Source organism: Pygoscelis adeliae, unplaced genomic scaffold (genome assembly GCF_000699105.1).
Source record: "Pygoscelis adeliae isolate BGI_AS28 unplaced genomic scaffold, ASM69910v1 Scaffold290, whole genome shotgun sequence".
In the NCBI taxonomy this organism is placed as follows: Eukaryota; Metazoa; Chordata; class Aves; order Sphenisciformes; family Spheniscidae; genus Pygoscelis; species Pygoscelis adeliae.
The window spans coordinates 809,009-829,436 of record NW_008823965.1 but is presented as its reverse complement, the minus strand read 5'-3'; the positions used below and the strand labels follow the sequence as shown (position 1 = coordinate 829,436).

The window sequence follows — 20,428 nt, the reverse complement described above, 5'->3', positions numbered from 1 at the left end:
AAAATCTCTGAAAATCAGTTTTGAAATGCAAATGTGCAGGTAAGAATTATTCTGTGTGATGATGAAAGAAAAAGACCTTGTTTTCCCTAATATGCTTATGCTTACATTATTCTGTGTTTTCAACATATTAAATCTCAGGCTTAAAGGCAACCCAATCCAGAATAAAAGAAGTAGAATGAACAAGGGCATCCACAGAAAAATATTGGCAATGTGATTTTAAAATATCATCCTTCAATTGTCTGCAATTTATATTTATCAATACTTTCACTAGGATCACAGAAGTGTTCCCACAAAGAAAAAAAAAACACTCAACATGTTTAGCTGGGTGACCTTTCAGTAAAACATAAGGGCAGTGAGAGGGGGAAGGGTACCAGAGCTGTCCAGCAATCTCTTTCCTTCTTTATTAAATGTCATTACAAAGTCTCTCTATACTTTCAATTCAGATTACTATTTTCATAAAGACTTTCATAAATATTTGTCAGGTCTGTATACATAAGATCAACTATCACATACTGTTCAACATTATTCACTTTAGTAAAAGAATAATGATGACAGTGAAAACCGAAATATGTTCCCATTTCAATTCTTAAATAAATTGAATGCAAAATTTATTTTCAGATCGTTAACTTTGCATATAAGTGCAGGGTTTTGTGAGCTAGGTTAAATAAATTCATAGTCAGTAATGTGCTTTTTTCAATGACTGTACATTACCTGGTCTAATGTGGTCACCTAATGGTTACTGTCAGTAATTGCACTGATGACTGCAATTCTTTGTAGACACCCAGTGAAGAAAACACCCTCGCTTTGCAGCCTCTTCACTTAAATAGTAAAACTAACATGAAGGTTTTGTAAAAAAGAAGAAATCGTTTTTATTTCATTTTTAAAAATATTCTGTTAAGGAAACTTAGAGATGAGGTAAATGGTCTAAAACCTTTATTTCCATTATGCTGGGGTTTTTGCTCATTTGGTAGGATTTTTTTTTTTTTTTAAGAGGTTTTTGTTTTGTTTGTTGAGAGGATTTTTTAATACCATAAATGATGGTTTAAAATGAAAAAAAGTCACCGTCTTGCAAGCATTACAAGAAAAATGGGCATGAATTACAGAATTATATTGCAGGTTTATATTCCTGTTCCTCAGAGCTGACCATAAATAACAGTAAGAACTAATAGAGAAGAAAGCAGAACTACCGTGAGGTACAGATTAACCATAATTAGATATCTGTTGTCAGTGAAATTAGATATTACATAGTTTGAAATTGAGAAATTTGATTCCTTTCAGCCAATGCCAGTGAGCAATTCCCCCCCCGACGCAAGAAAAATATACTAGACTCTCCAACGCAGTGAAATGGAACAAGAAACAAGGAAAAAAGAAATTAACTGGATGAACACTACATTCAAATAGCACACAAAGAACATGCAAAGGCATTCTTGCTGCTGAGTTATACACATAAAGTTTCCTTTCATGATGTGTGCTTACATGGAGATTTTTTTGTTTTGTTTTGTTACATAATTTCAAAACATTCAGGGAAACAATTTAAGAAAAAACTGCAGATTAGTCTGGCTTTTTTTTTGGTAAAACTAATCGAAACAATTAAACAAATATGAACATGTTTTTTCATGAAAACAAAACTTGTACGCCAGCCAATGTAACATCCAAGAAATTACAATATAATATAATCACAATGTGTTATTACAACACATTTATTTTATAAACATTTATATAAGTTGATGCATAAAGCAAAAGATTACACAGTACATTTTCAAGTAGAGTGTGTGTGTTTTTAGAGGAAGAATATGAATTAAGATCTCTTACCTTATAGGATGGCAAAAAGCACAGAATTCCTTGACCAACTTTTTGACACACTGAAAGCAGAAGTGCTCCCACCTCATCTTGGAACTCAAAGGCCTCCGTGTGCTGGAACGTGGCACGCAGCTTCCGACCATTAGGGCCTGCTCCAATGGTGCCAACCCAAACCTGGTGTATTTCATATTAAAAAAGTTAATTCTAAAAATATGCGACACAAACTGTATTATATTAAATTAGGTTAAATAATGAAATTTTAAGTGTGAAGGAAAATACTGAGATATTTCTAAACAAATTAATTCCAGTACTTAAAAACAGAAGAGAAAGTGCAATAACTGATAGAAGATGGTTATTAACAAAATAGCTTGACTTCAACTTTTCCAGGGGAGTATGTGTCTAAAAATTGCCCCTTTTTTCATTTGAAAATGTACTTTACAATCGCATTAATCCAAGCAATAGTCTGTTCTGTACATTTCTTTTTACTTACGGAATGGGTTTGTCATTGTTTTTATTTGCAAGTTATTGGCCAGCATTACACCTCAGGAGAGGGAACAATGATGCAAAAGTTTACCTGTGAGTTCCGAATAACGTGATTTGCCTCCAACTGTATAGAAAACTTCACGCCAAGCTCTGAAGAAAATGAATCCATTGGAGAGAGCGTACCAGATGTCAGAACAATTGTTCTAACATCACTTAAGTCTGAAAAAGCCTAGGTTGGAGAAAAAAAAAAGAAGCAATTTAGAAAATCAATACAATCACTTTGAGATCTTGTATGGATTTGTTATCACTCAAATCACTTTTAAGGCCTTCTACTTCACACTCAGCTTACCACAGCAGGATTCAAGCACCAAAAATTAAGCATGTGGACTACGGTTTTCTGCCGCAAACTCCTTTTACGCTTGGGCTGTGTAAAGAAGGCACTTGTATCTGAAACATCATGTTGGTTTTCATTCATCCACGCATAAGTTTCTTGTAGAGCAACTCTGTAGTCATCTGCATACCTATATAGGGATATATAAATATCAATAAAAACAATCAAACTGTAAGCATTAAGCTCATACAAAGCAAAGACAGTGTTGCTACAATGCATTTACATTTTAAGTACAAAAATAATTTTATACTTTCAGAAAAAACACTTACAAATAAGGTTTAAATCAGAAATTTTTAGTAGCTGCTGGCATTAGTAGTCAAGATATCAAGACAGTCAAACGATAAGTGCTATGTAGAAAAACAAAATGCATGCATATTTAACTTGGCAACACATCAAGAAAATTTACACCTAACCTTCAAAAAAATTTCTTCAGTATTTGAATTCATTCATGAATGAAAAAAATAATTTGGTAGTATTTAAATTCTTCCCACATAAATAGATTCTCCAAAGCTTTCCGAAATGCTAGTTTTGCTCAGAAGCCAGACACCATAACTGAGGTGTTGCACGAATGAAAGAGGCATTTTGGCATAGCAGCTGAATTAAACACAACCACACAGCTCAGGCTATGTATTTGCACTGACCTGCTATTATCTTTAAAAAGACATAAAAGAACCATGAATAACCCTTTCAGCACAATCTGAGTGGCAGGGCTCACAATCGGTATCTCAACAAGTTCCTCTTTACCAAGCACTGATATTTTTTCTTCTTTTTCCAGGACAGTAGCAAGATGTTTCTGTAAGAGGCAAACAAATTCCACATTAACAGCATTCTAAGTATCTTCTCAAAAACAAAGCTAATACAGACACAGACTATCAGCACACTGTTTCACAAGTTCACCTAAGATACCTATAAAGTCAGACTGAAGACAGGAAAGGAAAAGTAGCAATGCTTTTAACGTATTCAGCTTACACAGAAAGGAGGGATAAACTTGAAAATAGGGTAAATACATTTCAACAGTCAATAAAAATGCAGATGGATAGTACAGACAAAACTATCACTGACTCAATGGTTCAATTTAAATAGTAGTACATGATCAATTATATCCTTCAAAACATTGATTCTCCACAACTTCCAGTAGGTCAAGTGGGTTACTCCTGGTTTTCATCAGGTATCATTTTCAGACAGCTTTTCAGTATTGCAGCAAATTAAAAGATGTGTTAGCGTTTAACTTATGTACATTTTAAGATGTTTAACAACATCAATATTATGCACTCTGGTACTCATTTACACAGCATACAACATTACCTGTAAAATGGGAAAAGTAATAGCAGTTATTCCCATTTTGTGCAAAATGGTGAGCATTTCTTTTCCACTCCAAACTTTACAGGAAGTTTCATACCCTCTTTCTACCAGTTGACTAGAGCTCTCCTGTAACCAGCTGTAAAAAGAGAGAAATCAGAAATAATTCCAGCATTCATTTTAGAGATCGAGAGATACTTTGCAGGTACAAACCAAACCTCAAAAATTGCACCAGGTTTCTATGATGATGATAAATATTTTACTACATCTAAGTAGAGAGATTCTGCTTTTCCTTATGCCAGTTTTCCACTGCTGAACTAACTTCCGCAGAACTGCTCTTGATGCAGTTCATTGAAGTGAGAAGAAAATTTGTCCCTATACATTTATGTTTTACCATCATGTAATATCTTTACAATAAAGAAAAAGGATTAAAATATAATCTGCTCTTACGATATAACATGGCAGGCTCATTTAAGTAAGATTTCTGCTGTACTTTCAAAGCCACTCATTATTACTCTAACTGATGCAAGTTGGTTTATCGTCCCTGTCAATTGCAGGCTTTCCTATTAAAAACAAATCTTGAGGCATGAACTGAGTACTTTTAACATTTATACACAGTAAGAGAAAGTGGGGCAATAAAAAGTGCATATTTTAACCTACCTACAGGTATTTAACTCTGTTACAATTTGAAAATTAAGCAGAATTATAATCGTACGTACAATGCAAAATGTGATAGGACTTTCTAAAAACACGATCGAAACATGCAGATCATCTCATCTGTGACAGAGCCAAAATTTTCTCTAACTGAATGTGTCCTCCTTCATCCCTGCAGTATTACAAGACCTTCCCTCCATCTAGAAAAGCAGGCAGGCTTCCTCCCTCTCAGGAAATGCCAAAGCTGTCTGTTTCATCAACCAGCAGGAGGCATCAGAAAGACAGCTGTCATTTCTACAACAGTTCAAAATATTTACCTGTAAAATCAGTTAATCGTTATCAACTAAAGCAACAAGGCTTAGCGACTGTTTCAGTTCCAGACTTCCTGTCCTGTCACTGCAAATAATCTGATCAATGGAACAATTAAAAACACTTTCCTTTTCCCAGGTTAAATGCAAACAAAACCCCATAAATACTACCATAATAATCACTTCTTTGGCTATGATTTGCTTTATCTCATTAAGGAATGATGATCACTAAACACAGGCAGAACTTCACCAGTGTAGTACTCTGCCCCATTTCCTCAAATGTAACATCAAAAAGACTCAGAACTAAAATTAGGAAAAGGCCACTGTGACAGAAATGAAACAGATTTACAGTGGATAGAACTTCTACATTTCCTGAAATGTTTTGTTTCCCTGTTATGATCTTCAAACACCATCACACACTTTTGAAATGGTCATGCTATAAATGCAAATAACAAACTTAACACAACAACCTTCCTAATACTAAAATATCACAAAAAAGCAAATTCTAGAATAAATTCCATCCAATTAAATCTAACGTTAAAGCATTTACTTGAAATACCTGTTAATTTATTTTTAGAGTGAAGCAGTAAGCATGAATAAAATTAGTTTGATTCCCAGAGACATCAATGGTTTTGAAGTGAAAATTGGTGTATGCAATATTTTCAGGAAAAGATTTAACAAATGTTACAAACATGCCTTTAATTCAATAAAGTATATTTGCTCCCTCCTTCCCCACCAGAAAGCCCCACTGCTGATACAGCTTACTCCATTGAACAAAGTAATTTTTCCTGGTAAATCTGCATCTCATCAGAAAAGCCTGCCAGTATACCTCTACTGGTATATCTTCAAATTCCTCAGAAAGGTCATTTTAGCACCTCTGTGGCACTAAGCCCATGCTTAAGTGCCTTCTGGAATGAGGGCCCAGGATCTTTATAACTGAAATAAAATTTTTCTAATTACCCATGCATTTGGCAAAGCCATGTCACTATGCAACAGTATTTTACCAATTACTGGCTATTTACACCCAGTCTTCTGCTTTCCAACAACTGTTTTTCATGCTGTTGGCAGATTTGCCAAGACAATGAACCTTAGTTTTTCTGATAAGATTACAAAGCTTGAGGCAATCAAATCTCCAGCCATGCTGTTCTCATCTTTTGCTAAAATTTAACATTTGAAATAGCCAAGGCAGGAGAATTAGCTTCCGCGAAAAAGAAAAACTCACTTGTCTCTGTGACACATAAACATTAACTCTCAGAATAGAGAAAGGATAGGAAAAATGGCGAACTACTTGCTGTAGTGTACTCCAAAGTCTATTTCACCAACCACTAATGCAACAAAATGACAATTTGACATGCACTGAATCAGAGTTCAGTTAGCTTCAAAGCCACTTGTGTCATTATTCACTTTTATTCTGCTGACTTTGTTGTTCAAGGTTTCATTAGCAGTGCATTTCTGAACTCTTTCAGTCCCTGGATCCCTCAAAAGAAAGGTTCGAAATTACGGGCTACAGAGCTGAATTCCAAATTCTCTAGTGGTGACAGACTCTTCTAACATTGTTTCAACTTTCTCATGTTCTCACTCCACCCAAAAGACTTTTGCCCTTGACCCCTTGACTCCTTCCCGAGCTTCTTCCCCCAGTCCATTTGCTTTTGTTCCATCCCCTCTCATGATTTTCAACTGCTGCTTAGCTCTTCCCCTTCTAGTTCTGCCTCCATAGTTTCTGGGTTTTACCTTCTTTTTTGCTCTTACTACCTTTTCCTCTATGGGTACAGGAAGAAACAGAGAAGAGGAGAACATTTTCTGTTTTTTCAGCTTCTTTCTGCCTTACTGATCAACTCTTGCTTTCAAAACCACTTCCTCAATCATTCATATTTCTCTATCCACTGAACTCCAAGACCCTTGTGTTCCAACAAGGCAGGTACAAGAGATTTGGCACATCCTTGATTTCAATTTCAGTACAACAGCAAATCATTAAAACCACATTCTACTGACATAGTCCAGGGAGAAAGAACGATCAGTAATTCTGTGTGGACAACTTTTGCCTGAGAATAATCAGGAATAAGAAGAGGATAGTGCATGCTCTGTTCAAAGAGTTTGCTACCCGAATTCTCTAAAGCCTTCAACAAGTCTCTTCTGAGAATTTGCATGTATCCCCATTTTTCAGACCCTTATCTCTTTGCTCAAGTTCAAGTTGTTTCACAGGGAAAACAAAAGGGCATGGCTGATAAATTCACTTTCAACTATGAAGAAACTGTTCCAAATACATTCCAATCAGATTCCAAGAACAGACTCCAACCTGTTCCGAACACTTCCTGTCCAAGGTTCTGAAAACATTTCAGAAATGTGAACTAATTAATGCTTTGACAAAATAACGCTATTACTATTTGTCAAATAAGCAAACAGAAGCATGTGAAAGACAAAAATTATTTATCTTAGGTAGAATTGTCATACAGAACTTCACAAACTAGGACAGTAAGCCCCATAAAGATCAGCACATCATTCAAGAGCATAACATACTTTTCAAAACAGTTCCCCAAGGTCTCCCTTTAAGACAAGAGTTTTTGGTTGGGTTTTTTTTTTTTTTTTAATACATCAAACCCCTCTGGATTCCTCAAATGAACAAAAATCAGATGACTGCATAGTTTGAAGTATACCTCTGTTGCATTTTATCTGATGCAACATAGTAACTAGTAAATTGCATCAGCAAAAGGAATCTCAATGTAATTTTAAAAAATACTAATTGATATAACGGAATTAGAAAGAGTTGCCTTACTTTGTCAAAGAGCAGCACACAGCCTGTAGGGGCTTATGATCCTTCTGCCTGATGTTGTTATTGACCATGAAATCTAGCTCTTCTCGAGCAGCTCTTAGTTGACTTTCTGTAACACCGTAGCTCACTGACTCCCGAGCACAGTCCTCAATATTATGGGCTTCATCTAAAATGACTACTTGGCCTTTCAGGTTAATTTCCATCTAAAAAAGAAAATTATTATCTAGTAAAACAGAGTGAAAGACATTAACGAGAAACAGCAACTAACAGGATCCTGTTAAAAAAGTGCATATTCTGCATCACGGTGTAAGCAACAGGAAGTTTTCAGCTTTTTGATCCAGTTTCTGTAACCTAGAAAATAACCGGGCGGGGGGCACGGGGGAGGAAAAAGCCTTATCTCAGCCTAGATGAATATAATCTGAACCTACTACACTCTCCATAAACCAAACAATTGTGAAGTTTGCAAGGGTTTCTTTTCCACCGATTGAAAAAAAACCATGTGACTGATCAGCTAGAGTATGAGACCAGTAGAAGCATTACTTGGAATACAGAAATGCTCACTGGGGGGTGGGGGGGGAGAAGAGAGAGAAAAAAATTCTTTAACCCAGGAGTTATTTTGTAGATAGTATTTTGGATATAACTCAGATTTCAGTTGACCGTAGCCACTGATCATTATGTTTCTAACTTCCCTTTAACTTCAGTTATTGCAATCTTCTTACAAGTATACTTACGCTCTCCCGTATCTGTGGGTCTAGGAGATAATTATAAGGACAAAATACAATATCTGCGCCCACCATGAGTTCTCTGGCTGCAAAATATGCACAGGCACGAAGCTTCTTTCCCAGGCTCACCAGATCTTCAATGTCCCAAGCCTGATACATCCTATGGGCAGACTGTAGGGCGTGGTGTTCACTGAGTTTATGAACACCATGATAGTAAAGACAGGACTTGCCCTAAAAGCAAATAAGCACAGACAGTCAGTGGTTACAAAAAATAATGAAAAACGAGTAAGCTTAAATCCTCCAAGTTGTTACATGCATTTGACTTTATTTCCTGGAAGCATTTCTAACAGCTACTTTTTATGTCAGACAATAATGAGAAACACATCATGTCAGAAAGAACACAGGCAAATCCATGTTCCTAAAATGTACATCGATAAAGGACACTTCTTTCTTCTTCATCTATAAAACCAAAGACAATTTAAGTCTTATGAAGACCATTAATCTAGCAGTCATAAATATTATTCCTATCATCATACATTTTTTCAGTATTGATACCATGTATCAACATTTTCTAACAATCAATATTTAATTTAAACCAAATTGCCAGAGGCATTTAACGAACATAGTATAAAGAAGTCAAAAACGTTACTCATTCCAGCTGTTCAACTACCTTTCATTTTAATATGTTTAAATGCATGCTCATTTTCTGAAATAAAATTACTCACATGTTTTCCTTCCAGCAATTCTACACACATTTCGTTCCTGTTACTACCACTACTAGATACCACTGGATGAATACAGGTATAATCCCGGCTAGAAAGAATTGTCATAGGGACACTGGAATATGCTGTTCTCTTCAACTCTCTGGTAATCTGGGATATTTGCTTGTGTGTTCGTGTTCCAAAAAATATTTTGGGAATGAACGACCGATCTCCATTTTCTTTCTTCTTTGTGTTACTAGCATCTTTATCAGTTTCTTTTCCAGAAGAACAGGAACACTCAGTGCAAGGACCAGAAGACTGCAACCCAGAACAAAAAAAGATTAACAAAATCCCACGGTAAGATGAACATGCCAAATTCTGCTCATGGTCTGTTTAGAAAATGCCCTCTAGGATAATTCAAGACAGCCTGTCAGATCACCAGGTTGACCTATCAAACTGCAAAAAGTTTAAAAATGTTAAAGCATACACACCATGTCCTCATGTCTGAAAATCTTAAAAAACTTCTAGCAATCACTAGATACAACTTTATCATAACCCAATCGTAGAAAGAATTATTATTCCAGTGGAGTATTTACACATATGAAAAATGCAAATAAATTTGTCACATTTAAGCTTCAGCATAAGGACACTCCTGTTTCAGAACAAGAAGTGTCCAGCACCTTAAATGAAGAAACCTTGGGACCAGACACCCAAACTAAAATACTGAGTACATTTTTCCTTTAAACTGCCCAGATTTCTTCTGCTCGCTTTAAGAAATCTTTCTGCAGATAAAACAGACTACATCATATACTCTCCATTAGAAACACGTTTGCCATGCCATTATGTCGAAGGCCATCTAGTAACTATAAGAATAAAAGACAAAATAGGGAATAATTCTAAACAGAACCTAATCCTGTAAAATATTTGTTAAAAGCCAATTTTTTTCTTCTTGAGAAGCACCATCTTTCATAATATAAAATACTGGAACAACTGTCATGAAATTGTAACAATTAGTGTGAAAAGACACAAGGAAAACAAGATAACTCATGAGTAACCATGTCCACACACACCTCCTATAAAAAATAATGCATTCTTCTAGTGTAAAAGAGTTTGTATTTGGTTTTCAGGTGACAGTGCAAGTAACAACATGTAGTTGCCCGCTCAAATACTCCTCCCACCCCTTTTAATTGTGATCAGTAAGATTATCCGTTATAAACAACTGCTAAGTCATGCCGTGTGTTACACCACAATTCTGGGGATCAAGCTGTCTTTTAGCCTCCACTCTGAGGAAAAGCAAGTTCGTATTACCCTTAGTCCCGCTCAGCCTTGTCCGCCATTAAATATTACAATACATGATAGAATGCATGTAAATGTAACCCTTCTGGAGCTGTCACTCACTGGGATAAAAGGTTCACTGATGTGCCAAATAAACAGGCCCTCAAAGCAGATAAAGTTACACCCATGCTGGAATTGTTACATTCCCCTCTCAGGTTGCCAGTAACAGCAGATTTCATTACGGTGTGCTGCCACATTAAATAGCCAGTTCCAAATATCCTGCCTTCTATATTGAATAATTACTTATTCACTGAAAGGATAAAAAGAAGAGTTATGAATGGGGCTCTTGTCAACAGCAAAGCAGGAAACAGCTGACATATGGTATATGTTACATATGTGGCAATACTCAACTCAGTTTGTACTCACACAGAAAACTGCAATGCAAATTGTACCTTGATATTTCTACCATCTATATTCTATTTTGCTCTTTGAAATAATGAAAACCACATTACTATGCTAACAATTAATATAACAGAAGCAGTCTACTTACTGTGTAGGGCCTTTAAGAACACATTCACCTTTTCATTCTAATTCAAGTCAGATTGTGTTTTCAGAGGTAAAAAGAATACACAGAATTCAAAGATGATACCATATCACTAATACTTCACTGCTAATGCTAAGCTTCACATTTAGTTTGCCAAATAAAAGTAATAGAAAAATATTAGGACCCATCAGGCAGCTATTCTGCAAAAGTTGTTCTAACAACAAGAAAATGCAGTTCAAATAAATATATAAACATGAACAGAAGGCTCTTCTACGATGGGTTTAAAAAAAACAGATATATTTCTTTTCATAAAAAGAATTTAAAATGTTCTTATGTGTAAGGCTTATAAATTACACTATTTTACAGGTGGCCTTAAAAGTTTTTCTTAAAAGGTTTGAAATTGGTATAATACTGGCTTTAAGAGGCACTTTACCCAGTATGCCAGTTTTAAAATGTTACCTTTAACTTTGAAAAAAGTTTAAAAAAAAAAAATCAACATTGAGAGTTGTAAACTCAGACTGATTTTATAGTAACTAGTATGAGTATAAAACTGCCTGTAGCCATAACATTTCTGAAAGCCACAGACACCATTAGCCCAAAACCCATAAATAAATAAAACCTTTTTAGAAGGTCCTTATAATGAAGAGAAACTTCAAGAAATGGTTAAAACATAGTTTAAAAGTCGAGTTCTTCATGTTATACGCACATTATTCAAGTGTGTCAATTTGCATTTGAATTCTTTGTTATCCTTTAGAAAATGGTTTGGCCATCTTTAAATTTTATTAAAAACAAACTATTTTAATTCTATATTTCTATAAAAAGAATTTACTATCGATATCACATAGCAAAATCTAATGTGGTGTTAATCTCCCATTACTACAGCAAAAGGAAAGAGAATACTCTCCAGCTGAACAAAGTGGTAACTCCAATATGGCAGTTCCCATAGCAGCATTGCCTCAAAGTACAAATGTTTAGACTCGTAACAGAGATACTGGTTATATCTTAATAAAATTAGAAAAATGTTTCAATTCATTAATTGGGGGGGGGCTGAGTAGAAATAATTAAGACAATAAAAAACTATTTCATAATACTCTCTGGCTTCAGAACTAAACCTGTTTTCAGCTGTTTGAATCTGGCATAGAGATTTTCATTTGGGAGAGGGGAAAAAAAGATACTCCTCTACTTTCTGCAGTATTTAATCAGAAACATCCACTAACAGATGCTGTTAGAGATCAGATACCAGACTATATGGACCTTGGGCTAATCCCGCTTGTTTTTACTTCTGTCGGGGGGTAGATAAAACAGCCTATCACATCAATATTTATACGGCAAAAACGTGGAAGTCCAATTAAAAGAAGAATAACGCAGTCCACCAACCTGTCCTGCGTGTAAAATAGAGCTAAACAAACACTGAGGCTATGATCTTTGAAACACAAAGAGGTAAGAGAAGTTCTTCATATCTTCATCTACATTTCCCAGTTACAAAGCCATCTAAATGATACAGCAGTGAATACCTCTTGTGTGAAATATCACACAAGCACAATCTAGTAAGATATCAGCAGTGACATTACCAGAGCTTTTCAACTATTCCTTTATAAGCTCTCAAAAAGCACAGTATTCTGCTGCTGCTGCAGCCTCTTGATTAAAGTACACAAAGCAGCTGTTTATCCTCTCACAGTAACCAGCAGGTGAACCCGGTTCAATATTTATCACAGGCTTTCACAGATCACTGCTAACCAAGCAAACGTTTTAATTAAGCTGGAACTTGCTTCAAAGAGCTCATTCAAAATGTCAATCAGCGGGAAAAGGATCAGATACGGTGTCAGGTGAGAGCGTGTAATACAAATCCACAACTTTCTTCATCCCATCGTGGTAAATTAGCCTATTCTGGAGTCCAGACCCTGATTGTAACAGGCTGCCAGTCTCCTGGAATGTGTAACAGAAGTCACTCAAACTCCATTGTGAAGGTTGTAAGCAATATGTTAAACTGCAATGGGCTAGCACATTAAGACAGATTCTTTTCACAGTTGTTTTTTGATACCCCAAGCATTTGTTACACTACTCTCCATTTACTGTTTACTTTTTTTACCTAGTATAAATGGGGATTCCTTAACCCAGCTGCCCCAGTTTCTCAGACTGTATGCTTTGACAGAAGCAATCAAGAGAGTACCGTAAGGGTATAATTTCTCATTTAAACTCACACTAGAACTGCCTTCTCTTGCAAGAATTAACAGAAGGACAGAAATGGATTCCCAGGCTCCTGACTGAAAGCAGCTAAGAACAAGCAGTCACCTTGGGCAGAAGATCCTCACCCACTGGATCTACAGGTGGTGTTCTGATACTGCAACGCTGGGCAGCACCTCTCACGTTCTTAAAACAACCAACCCATTCCCTCTCTGTCGGGCTACAAAAAGGAATACTTTGACCAGGAACTAACTTTGCTTTAAGCACGGGATTGACTACAGTAAAACACAAGATAGACAAAGGGAGGGTTCTCTCATTGATTAAGAAAATATCTTTATCGCATTGTTGTATCATCCTAAATACATAGTTCATTATGGTAAGTGTTGAACATAACCTCAGTTGACTATTTCATAAGCTACACTAGAAAAGCATTTTTATACTTAACAGCCTATGCTGTGATGCTCTTCATGTCTTAAACTTAATGCAGTTAAGCCGCAGAACTACTAATGATAAATAAGGCCTTACTTTCTGAAATTGTTTCTTGATACCAGACAAGTTCTCAGTCTGCTAAACTAAAAAGTTCATCGCTGGAAAATAATACCTTATTCTTTCATTCTTATTAAGAAACTTTTTTTACAGAGAAATAAACACTCCTTTCATCCTTAAAAAGACACTTTAACACAAAGAAACACTTTTATTTCTTCTTAGCTTACTTCTTTCCAAAGAAGTAGTAAACAGTACAGTTGAATGACCCATGGATAGCACATTATAACACACTCATGTACAGCTAAACTACTGTTAGAAAACTGAAGTTTTCTTAGAAAATCAGATTATGACCCAGTATTTTATTATTTAACAGTTAGTTTATCTATACTAAAAGTTTTTAGTTTTCTTCACTACACAAAATTTCTAGAAGTTGTAAATCAAGTTTTTCAGATACCCACACCAAAGTACCACAGCAAATTTTACAATCAAGGAAGGAAGAAAGGTCTTTTTATTTGAAAATCAACAGCACACTCTGCTGGCCTTTGTATTTCAAACTACCAAGGGAAGTTCAGCGGCACAAAGCATTTCAAATCCTACTCAAAAATCTACGGAGCTTTCCAAAACTAATAGAAATTACTTCCCATCAAATGACCTAGAACACAGATTCACTTTTGTCAAGAAAAGATTTAGCTCCCAGTGTCTTAAAGTAATACTAAAGTTTTTGGCTTCTTTTGTGTTTACAAAGGCATAGTATACTGGAAAACAGCTCTTGGAGTTAAAACATACACTGATTAAAATAGAAGCTAATTTAGAACATAAAAAGAGCCAGGTGCTGTTGGAAGAGGTGGAAAGAGAATTGAAATGCTTGTTGAAACCAAGCATATTTCCAAACATGCATATAAAACCCTGTACTTAGAAGCCGACTTACCTACAGATGGGTATTACCGTAAAACAACATAATTAAAAAATATATATATACATTGGAAAGGGAGAATGTTCTTTGCCTTTTGAAAGAAGAAAGTAGATTTCTGTACTGAAGAAAGAAAGAAAGGTCAGACCTTATTCTTCTCTTATATTTGTCTCAAACTCATACAACTTTATGATTTCATGGCATGCTCCTGTATTTTAATATTGACAAGAACTATTCTGTCACAGCCTTTGATAAGCATTCATGGGAACTACGCCACTAACGTAATTTGGGATCTGACATTCATCTCTACTGCCTCAGATTTCTTCTTCTATTAGTTTTGCTTCAACAAACTTTTATGGAAAAATCAATAAGATTCGAACACCAAGACATGCAGAAAATGCCTAGAAGAAAGCTGCAGAAACAGCTGCATATTTGTATCTCAACTTCTTACGTGCTACTTCTGCTATGGAAAGTGGTAATTTAAAAAAAAAAAAAAAAAAAGAAAAACCACCACACAAAAACCCCAAACCCAAAACGTAAGTCTATCACAGTAACACACGGGATTTTTCTTCTTAATCACGTGCAATATTTATTACTCATTTTTTGTTATAATATATTGTAATGATCAGCTCCAACTTTCTCCATACTACTTTTTTAAGGTCTAAAAGGCACACGTGTTCATATTAAATGCTGTCTTTCGTTTACCACATAGGCCACAAAACAATGAATGGCAAATTGAACAAAATCTACAAACTCTGATGTCACTTAATTTCCATGGTTCTAGTTTCAAGTTCTTCCATAATGTCACAAATATACTATAAAATGGAATATAACACACAGATTTGTATCTGCTGTACAATTGCTGTCACATATTGAATGTTGACAGGCTGAATTGCTGGACCACATTCTGCGCTATGGGGGAGCCACGGTGTAAAAGAGTTCAACCTACTGTTTAGAAGAACAACTTTCACAGAAATAATTTACACTTTGCAAACCACATTGGTTAGACAGCACCATGAGGAGTAAAAGCCACTGCAGTTCTCGCTATTGATAGTGACGATATATTACTTTAAAGCAACTTACATACTTGGGAATCTTTACATTAGGCTGTAACGCAGCCAGAGGTATGGTATTTTCTGAAACTATATTAAACCAGCGGCATTTCGTGCATAATCTCTTTACAGTAAAGTATTTTTTTAAAATTGCTCTTGAACTAACAGTCCTGATGTAAAAGATAATACTGTATTACTTACTGTTTTGGGAGAAAAAGTGGTTTTCACACTTTTTTCAGAGTGAACAATCAGCTCTCCATTTTTTCTCTGATGATAAACTTCTAAAGCATCAACTAGCTGCACTCCTTTTGCAAAACAATGACGTTTTCTAACCTGCTGGGGGAAAAAAGTAGTGTGCAAATACACTGGACAGAAGTATGTGCTTACACTGGCAGTCAGTGATTTTGTTTCAGCTGTTTTCCACTGAGTCTGTTCCAGTAACACAGTGCATCACTAATACTCGTTAACAGTTTAACCAAATCTAAGCCACACAAAAGTCATTTGGGAAAAGCTATAAAGTTTTAATTACAAGATTCAGTAACGACAACAACAACCTGTAACTATTGCTGAGCTTTTCTTCTTTAGTTTCCCACTGTTACAAAACTGATCAAAATTATAATACTGTATAGATATAAGCAGAAAACTTCCATAACTAAAACAAGAAATAAATTCAAGCCATAAATGTAAAAACTTAAAACAAAAATAACCATCTGAGCAATACTCTAAAGCAATGTAAAAGCTATTTAGAGTGCACATCTGAATACAAGTACTAAGTCATGTGATACCAATACTGACACAGATGAAAACGTTAGAGAAATACTGCACTCCACACACGAGGCCAGAGATAACTACATTTGACAGGATATAAAACAGAACTCTAATACATTCACACGTATTAGTCGTATTTCTAATACATATTTGTAAGAGCACTTTCAATCTCATACTTCGACTTAATATTATGGATCAGCTGGGGATAAATATATCTTGGGGACATTAGGTGTTTAAATATGCAAGATGTAATTTAGGACATGGTATTATGAACAATTTAGTGCAACAATGGGCTCCTTTGTAACAAGTAACAATAAAAATGAATGGAAAAATCTGTCAATCTAAACTATGACTGTGACATGACTCAACTATTCTCTATGCCCTTCTCTGAAATGTTGATTGGTGTTTGACAGCTTTGTTGAGCTACACCTGGATTATTTTACTGCCAATAAACTTTACTCACCTGCTGCTCAGTTTCTAAAGGACGAATCCTTTTCCTGTCTACTTGAAAATCATCATTCTCATTGTCACATAGAGATAGTCTTTTTTTGGCAGACAATTTTGAAGCTAGCGTTTCATTTTCCTTACGTTCTGTAATTAAAAAAAAAAATAAAAAGCTATGTCCACTACTAGGAATGCATTAAATAAAGGCAACTTTTTAAAAATAGAATTTACTATAAATACACATGATGTAGGAAATAGCATTAGACATTTCCAGACCCATTAACCACCATTTCCATACAGACTTCCATGCAGGGCAGAATCAAGTAGTACTCCGCTATTATGATGGTAAAAAAAGTCCCTAACTTGAAAGCAAAAAAAATTGACATCACTGGCTACGTATTTTACTTCCAGAACATATTTTTAGCTGCCTATGTATGACGTTACCTGTATTTGTTAGCGGGCTTCCAGGTTTTGTGGAACTTCCAGTTTCATAATTATTAAAAGAACAAGAAGCACCGTGATTCACACTTGTTGCAGCCTCGTTGCTCTTAGATTGGGAATGACACATACAGCGACATGGCGGTGAGGTCTCTGGCTTTTTGTCTTGCTTTTCACATGACGATGTAAGCAGGGATTTCTCTAAAGGACACAGTCATTTGTCTTCCATTAAAAACTACTTAAGACTATACATGAGAACTAGACTTTCAAAACAGCTAAGATGAAAGCTTTTGTTTAGGTACCAGGTATAAACTTGTGCCTCTACAAAATCTGAACAAGCTATCATCACCCTTAGAACTGCAGTGCAAAGAACCGTAACAGCTTGCAGAAATGAAAAATACTCCTCTTTTTCAATTCCATCCGCGTAACTACAATCCACAAGTATTTTCTTTCAAAGTTCCAACAGCCATATAATTCCTTTACGGTAACAGACAGCTAAATCCAGCTTAGTATTACTAGCTATCACTGGTTTATGTTGCCAATAAGGCAATATGTATAATGGTGGACAAAGTCCTGGTTAGATTCCTGAAACCAAATGTTAAAGGGCTGATAAACAACAACAATAATTCATTATAATATATTTTGGTAATAAAAACTGGACAAACAGATGCTAAGACAACTTACCATACAGAGACTGCTGCCATGATAATGCAGAACAAAGTAATGCCAAGCTTTTGCCACTTCCTGTAGGGCTCTCCAACAAACAGTGTTGCCTGTTATTTAAGCCCTTAACAATCTTTAAGGAGAATAACAAGAACAAAACCAGAATTAACAGGAAAAAACCCAAAGAGGATGCCTTTAGCAAAGCTGTAAGTAACTTCTAAAAATAGATCAGGACACCTGCTGTCTTGTAAAAAAAAAAAAAGCCACAACCAATCACCACCATCCCCAACCATTTAATAATAACAACAGGCCAACAAGCCTTGGCTGTATTTCCTCTCAAGAGGAACATGCCGCATCAGCAATGCTCAGAGGTCCGCTTACAGGGGGCTGGGAAATACTTACCTGCTAACAGCAATAGCTGATGGGGCTAGCTTGCTTTCTTTAGTCTTACAAAACGTTGAAAACATCTGTCAGACACCCAAACCGTTTGTCCCACAGAGAAAGTGTTTAAAAATGGTTAAAACTGTTTAAAGTGTAATAATTAATTTTAAAAAAACTCCCCAAAAAGTGAAAACTTATTGAAATATTACGTTCTGTTCAAAATACAGATGTTTTACTAAAACATTCCCTCCTTATATACTTGCAAAATTATACAAAATTTCTATTACAGTATATCTAGTTGAATAACCACATATATTACATAACACATAACTTGTTTCTTAGCATAAATGTTCACAAATCCAAAAGGTACTTCAGCGGTCCCTAGTCATGGGCCAGATATCATTGTACAGCACAGAGAACAGTAAGTTACGTTACAGCTGAAATTCTCAAGATATTGGAGGCTCTGAATCTAATATGTTAGTTTTCTAAATGCTGATAGGTACTGGAAAACATAAGCTATTAGTTTAGCAGATGTTAACATAAATTCTACTCACAGCATTCATCATAGCAAGTTGCGAAGGGTAAGCCTTGCAAGGGAATATGATCTTCACTCCCCCAATAGTATATTCTGACACATCAGAAGACATCGCCACTTCTTCCTCCCGTTTACTTCAGGTTTATCCCTGCAACAAAAAATAGTATTAACAAGCGAACACTAACAACCAGGCAAAGCCTGAAACAACATATGGCACCAAACAAAAACAAGCAGAAGCTGCTAACCTGATAAGGGGGCTAAGCAGTTCAGGATATTAACAGAACTGGCATATAGGAATTTATACTGCACCTCATCTGTTCAGACTCGGTCCTTGTTACACATGAGAGCAAGTTGCCACCATCTCATGAGTAACATCAGCAATTTAAATGAAAGTATGATGAACTGCGCACACCATCTCAGATTCTATTTCTCAGACTGAATATTGTTGGGATAAGAACCCAAAACCTTGGGAGAAAAGTATTTTAGGATATTTAATAACTAAAAATAGCCAGTTTTTCAATTTTGCAGGTCCATCAGCTTGAACTGCAAGACATTACAAACTACAAAGAAACAGTTGACAACAGTAGCTTGTACTGTTCATTTTATAACAATGAGAAAACTGGACACTGACTTTAAAAATGAGGTGTTGAAAAACTAACACTTTTCTTCCACAAATAATATGGTAATTATTCAGGGGAAAATGAGGTGGCAGTCACTTTACTCTTCTGTATTATCTTGCATTTCTCTCATTCTAGATAATAAAAGAAAGTCAGTTTCCCTATTATGCTAAAATGTTGAAATTATTGAATTAAAAATACTGAAGAGGCATAGATGGCTTAAAAAAGCACTACTTTCTTTAAACGACACAGAGATTTTTTTCTTACAGGTTTTCAGCATCTACAAAACAAAAGAGCAATTTTAAATTGGCAGATTCCCTGTGATGAATTAACTCACTAACCTGTGCCCTTCTCTGACTTTTAATGAGTAAACACATACATCAAAAACACACCAATGTATGGCATGATTCAGCTTCATCATCAACTTTCTCAACAGGAAAAAGAAATCCTAGCAAAAAGAGATTGCTAACGTGAGTTTATGTCCTACCCCTCCTTCCAAAAATGTAACCGCACCCCATTAAAAGGCTTCTCCCTAACACATCCAGGGCGGGTTCGCTTAAACGAGCACGACTTTGAATCGAGCCTTGCCCAAGAAAAAAGCAAGCCCCCGCCGGGGCGGCGGGAAGGATTCAACACCAAAGGGGGCAGGAGGCCGCAACGGTCCGGGACACCGGGAACGCGGAGGGACCCTTCGTCCCGCTCTGCTCCGCTCCACCCGGGAGCGCCTCTGGGAGGACCGGGGGCGCTCCCCAGGGAAATCCCGACGCCACCTTGGCTCCAGCCCTGGGGAGAATCTTTCTGCCTCGCTGCGGCCGAGAGCAGGGAGCGCTGAGGAAGCTGCTGTCATTCTCCTGCACGTATCGCCCCGCCCCAGCCTACACAGAGGCACCCGGGCGCTTCCTTTATCCTCCTCCAGAGGTAGGGGTCCCCAGAAAGCCACTTTCCTCCCACCCTGCGCGAGCCCGGTCCCCTCACAGCCGCGCTCCGCCCCACGGGAGTGCGC

The 20,428-nt window shown here is 36.3% G+C and overlaps 1 protein-coding gene across 1 annotated transcript in view; it reads right to left on the bottom strand.

Moving 5' to 3' along the window:
• BRIP1 (BRCA1 interacting protein C-terminal helicase 1) overlaps positions 1-18,920 on the bottom strand; it is a 61,560-nt gene extending 42,640 nt beyond the window's left edge. Inside the window, exons 1-13 of the mRNA XM_009323961.1 lie at positions 18,828-18,920; positions 17,914-18,025; positions 17,236-17,430; positions 16,811-16,938; positions 15,781-15,912; positions 9,153-9,446; positions 8,437-8,658; positions 7,709-7,908; positions 3,980-4,112; positions 3,316-3,467; positions 2,633-2,804; positions 2,375-2,512; positions 1,813-1,974 (exon numbers count right to left, since the gene is read on the bottom strand). Of these exons, the coding sequence (XP_009322236.1) occupies positions 1,813-1,974; positions 2,375-2,512; positions 2,633-2,804; positions 3,316-3,467; positions 3,980-4,112; positions 7,709-7,908; positions 8,437-8,658; positions 9,153-9,446; positions 15,781-15,912; positions 16,811-16,938; positions 17,236-17,430; positions 17,914-18,025; positions 18,828-18,920 (2,133 nt within the window). The remainder of the gene's footprint in view (positions 1-1,812; positions 1,975-2,374; positions 2,513-2,632; positions 2,805-3,315; positions 3,468-3,979; positions 4,113-7,708; positions 7,909-8,436; positions 8,659-9,152; positions 9,447-15,780; positions 15,913-16,810; positions 16,939-17,235; positions 17,431-17,913; positions 18,026-18,827) is intronic.
• Between the last annotated feature and the right edge of the window lie 1,508 nt (positions 18,921-20,428).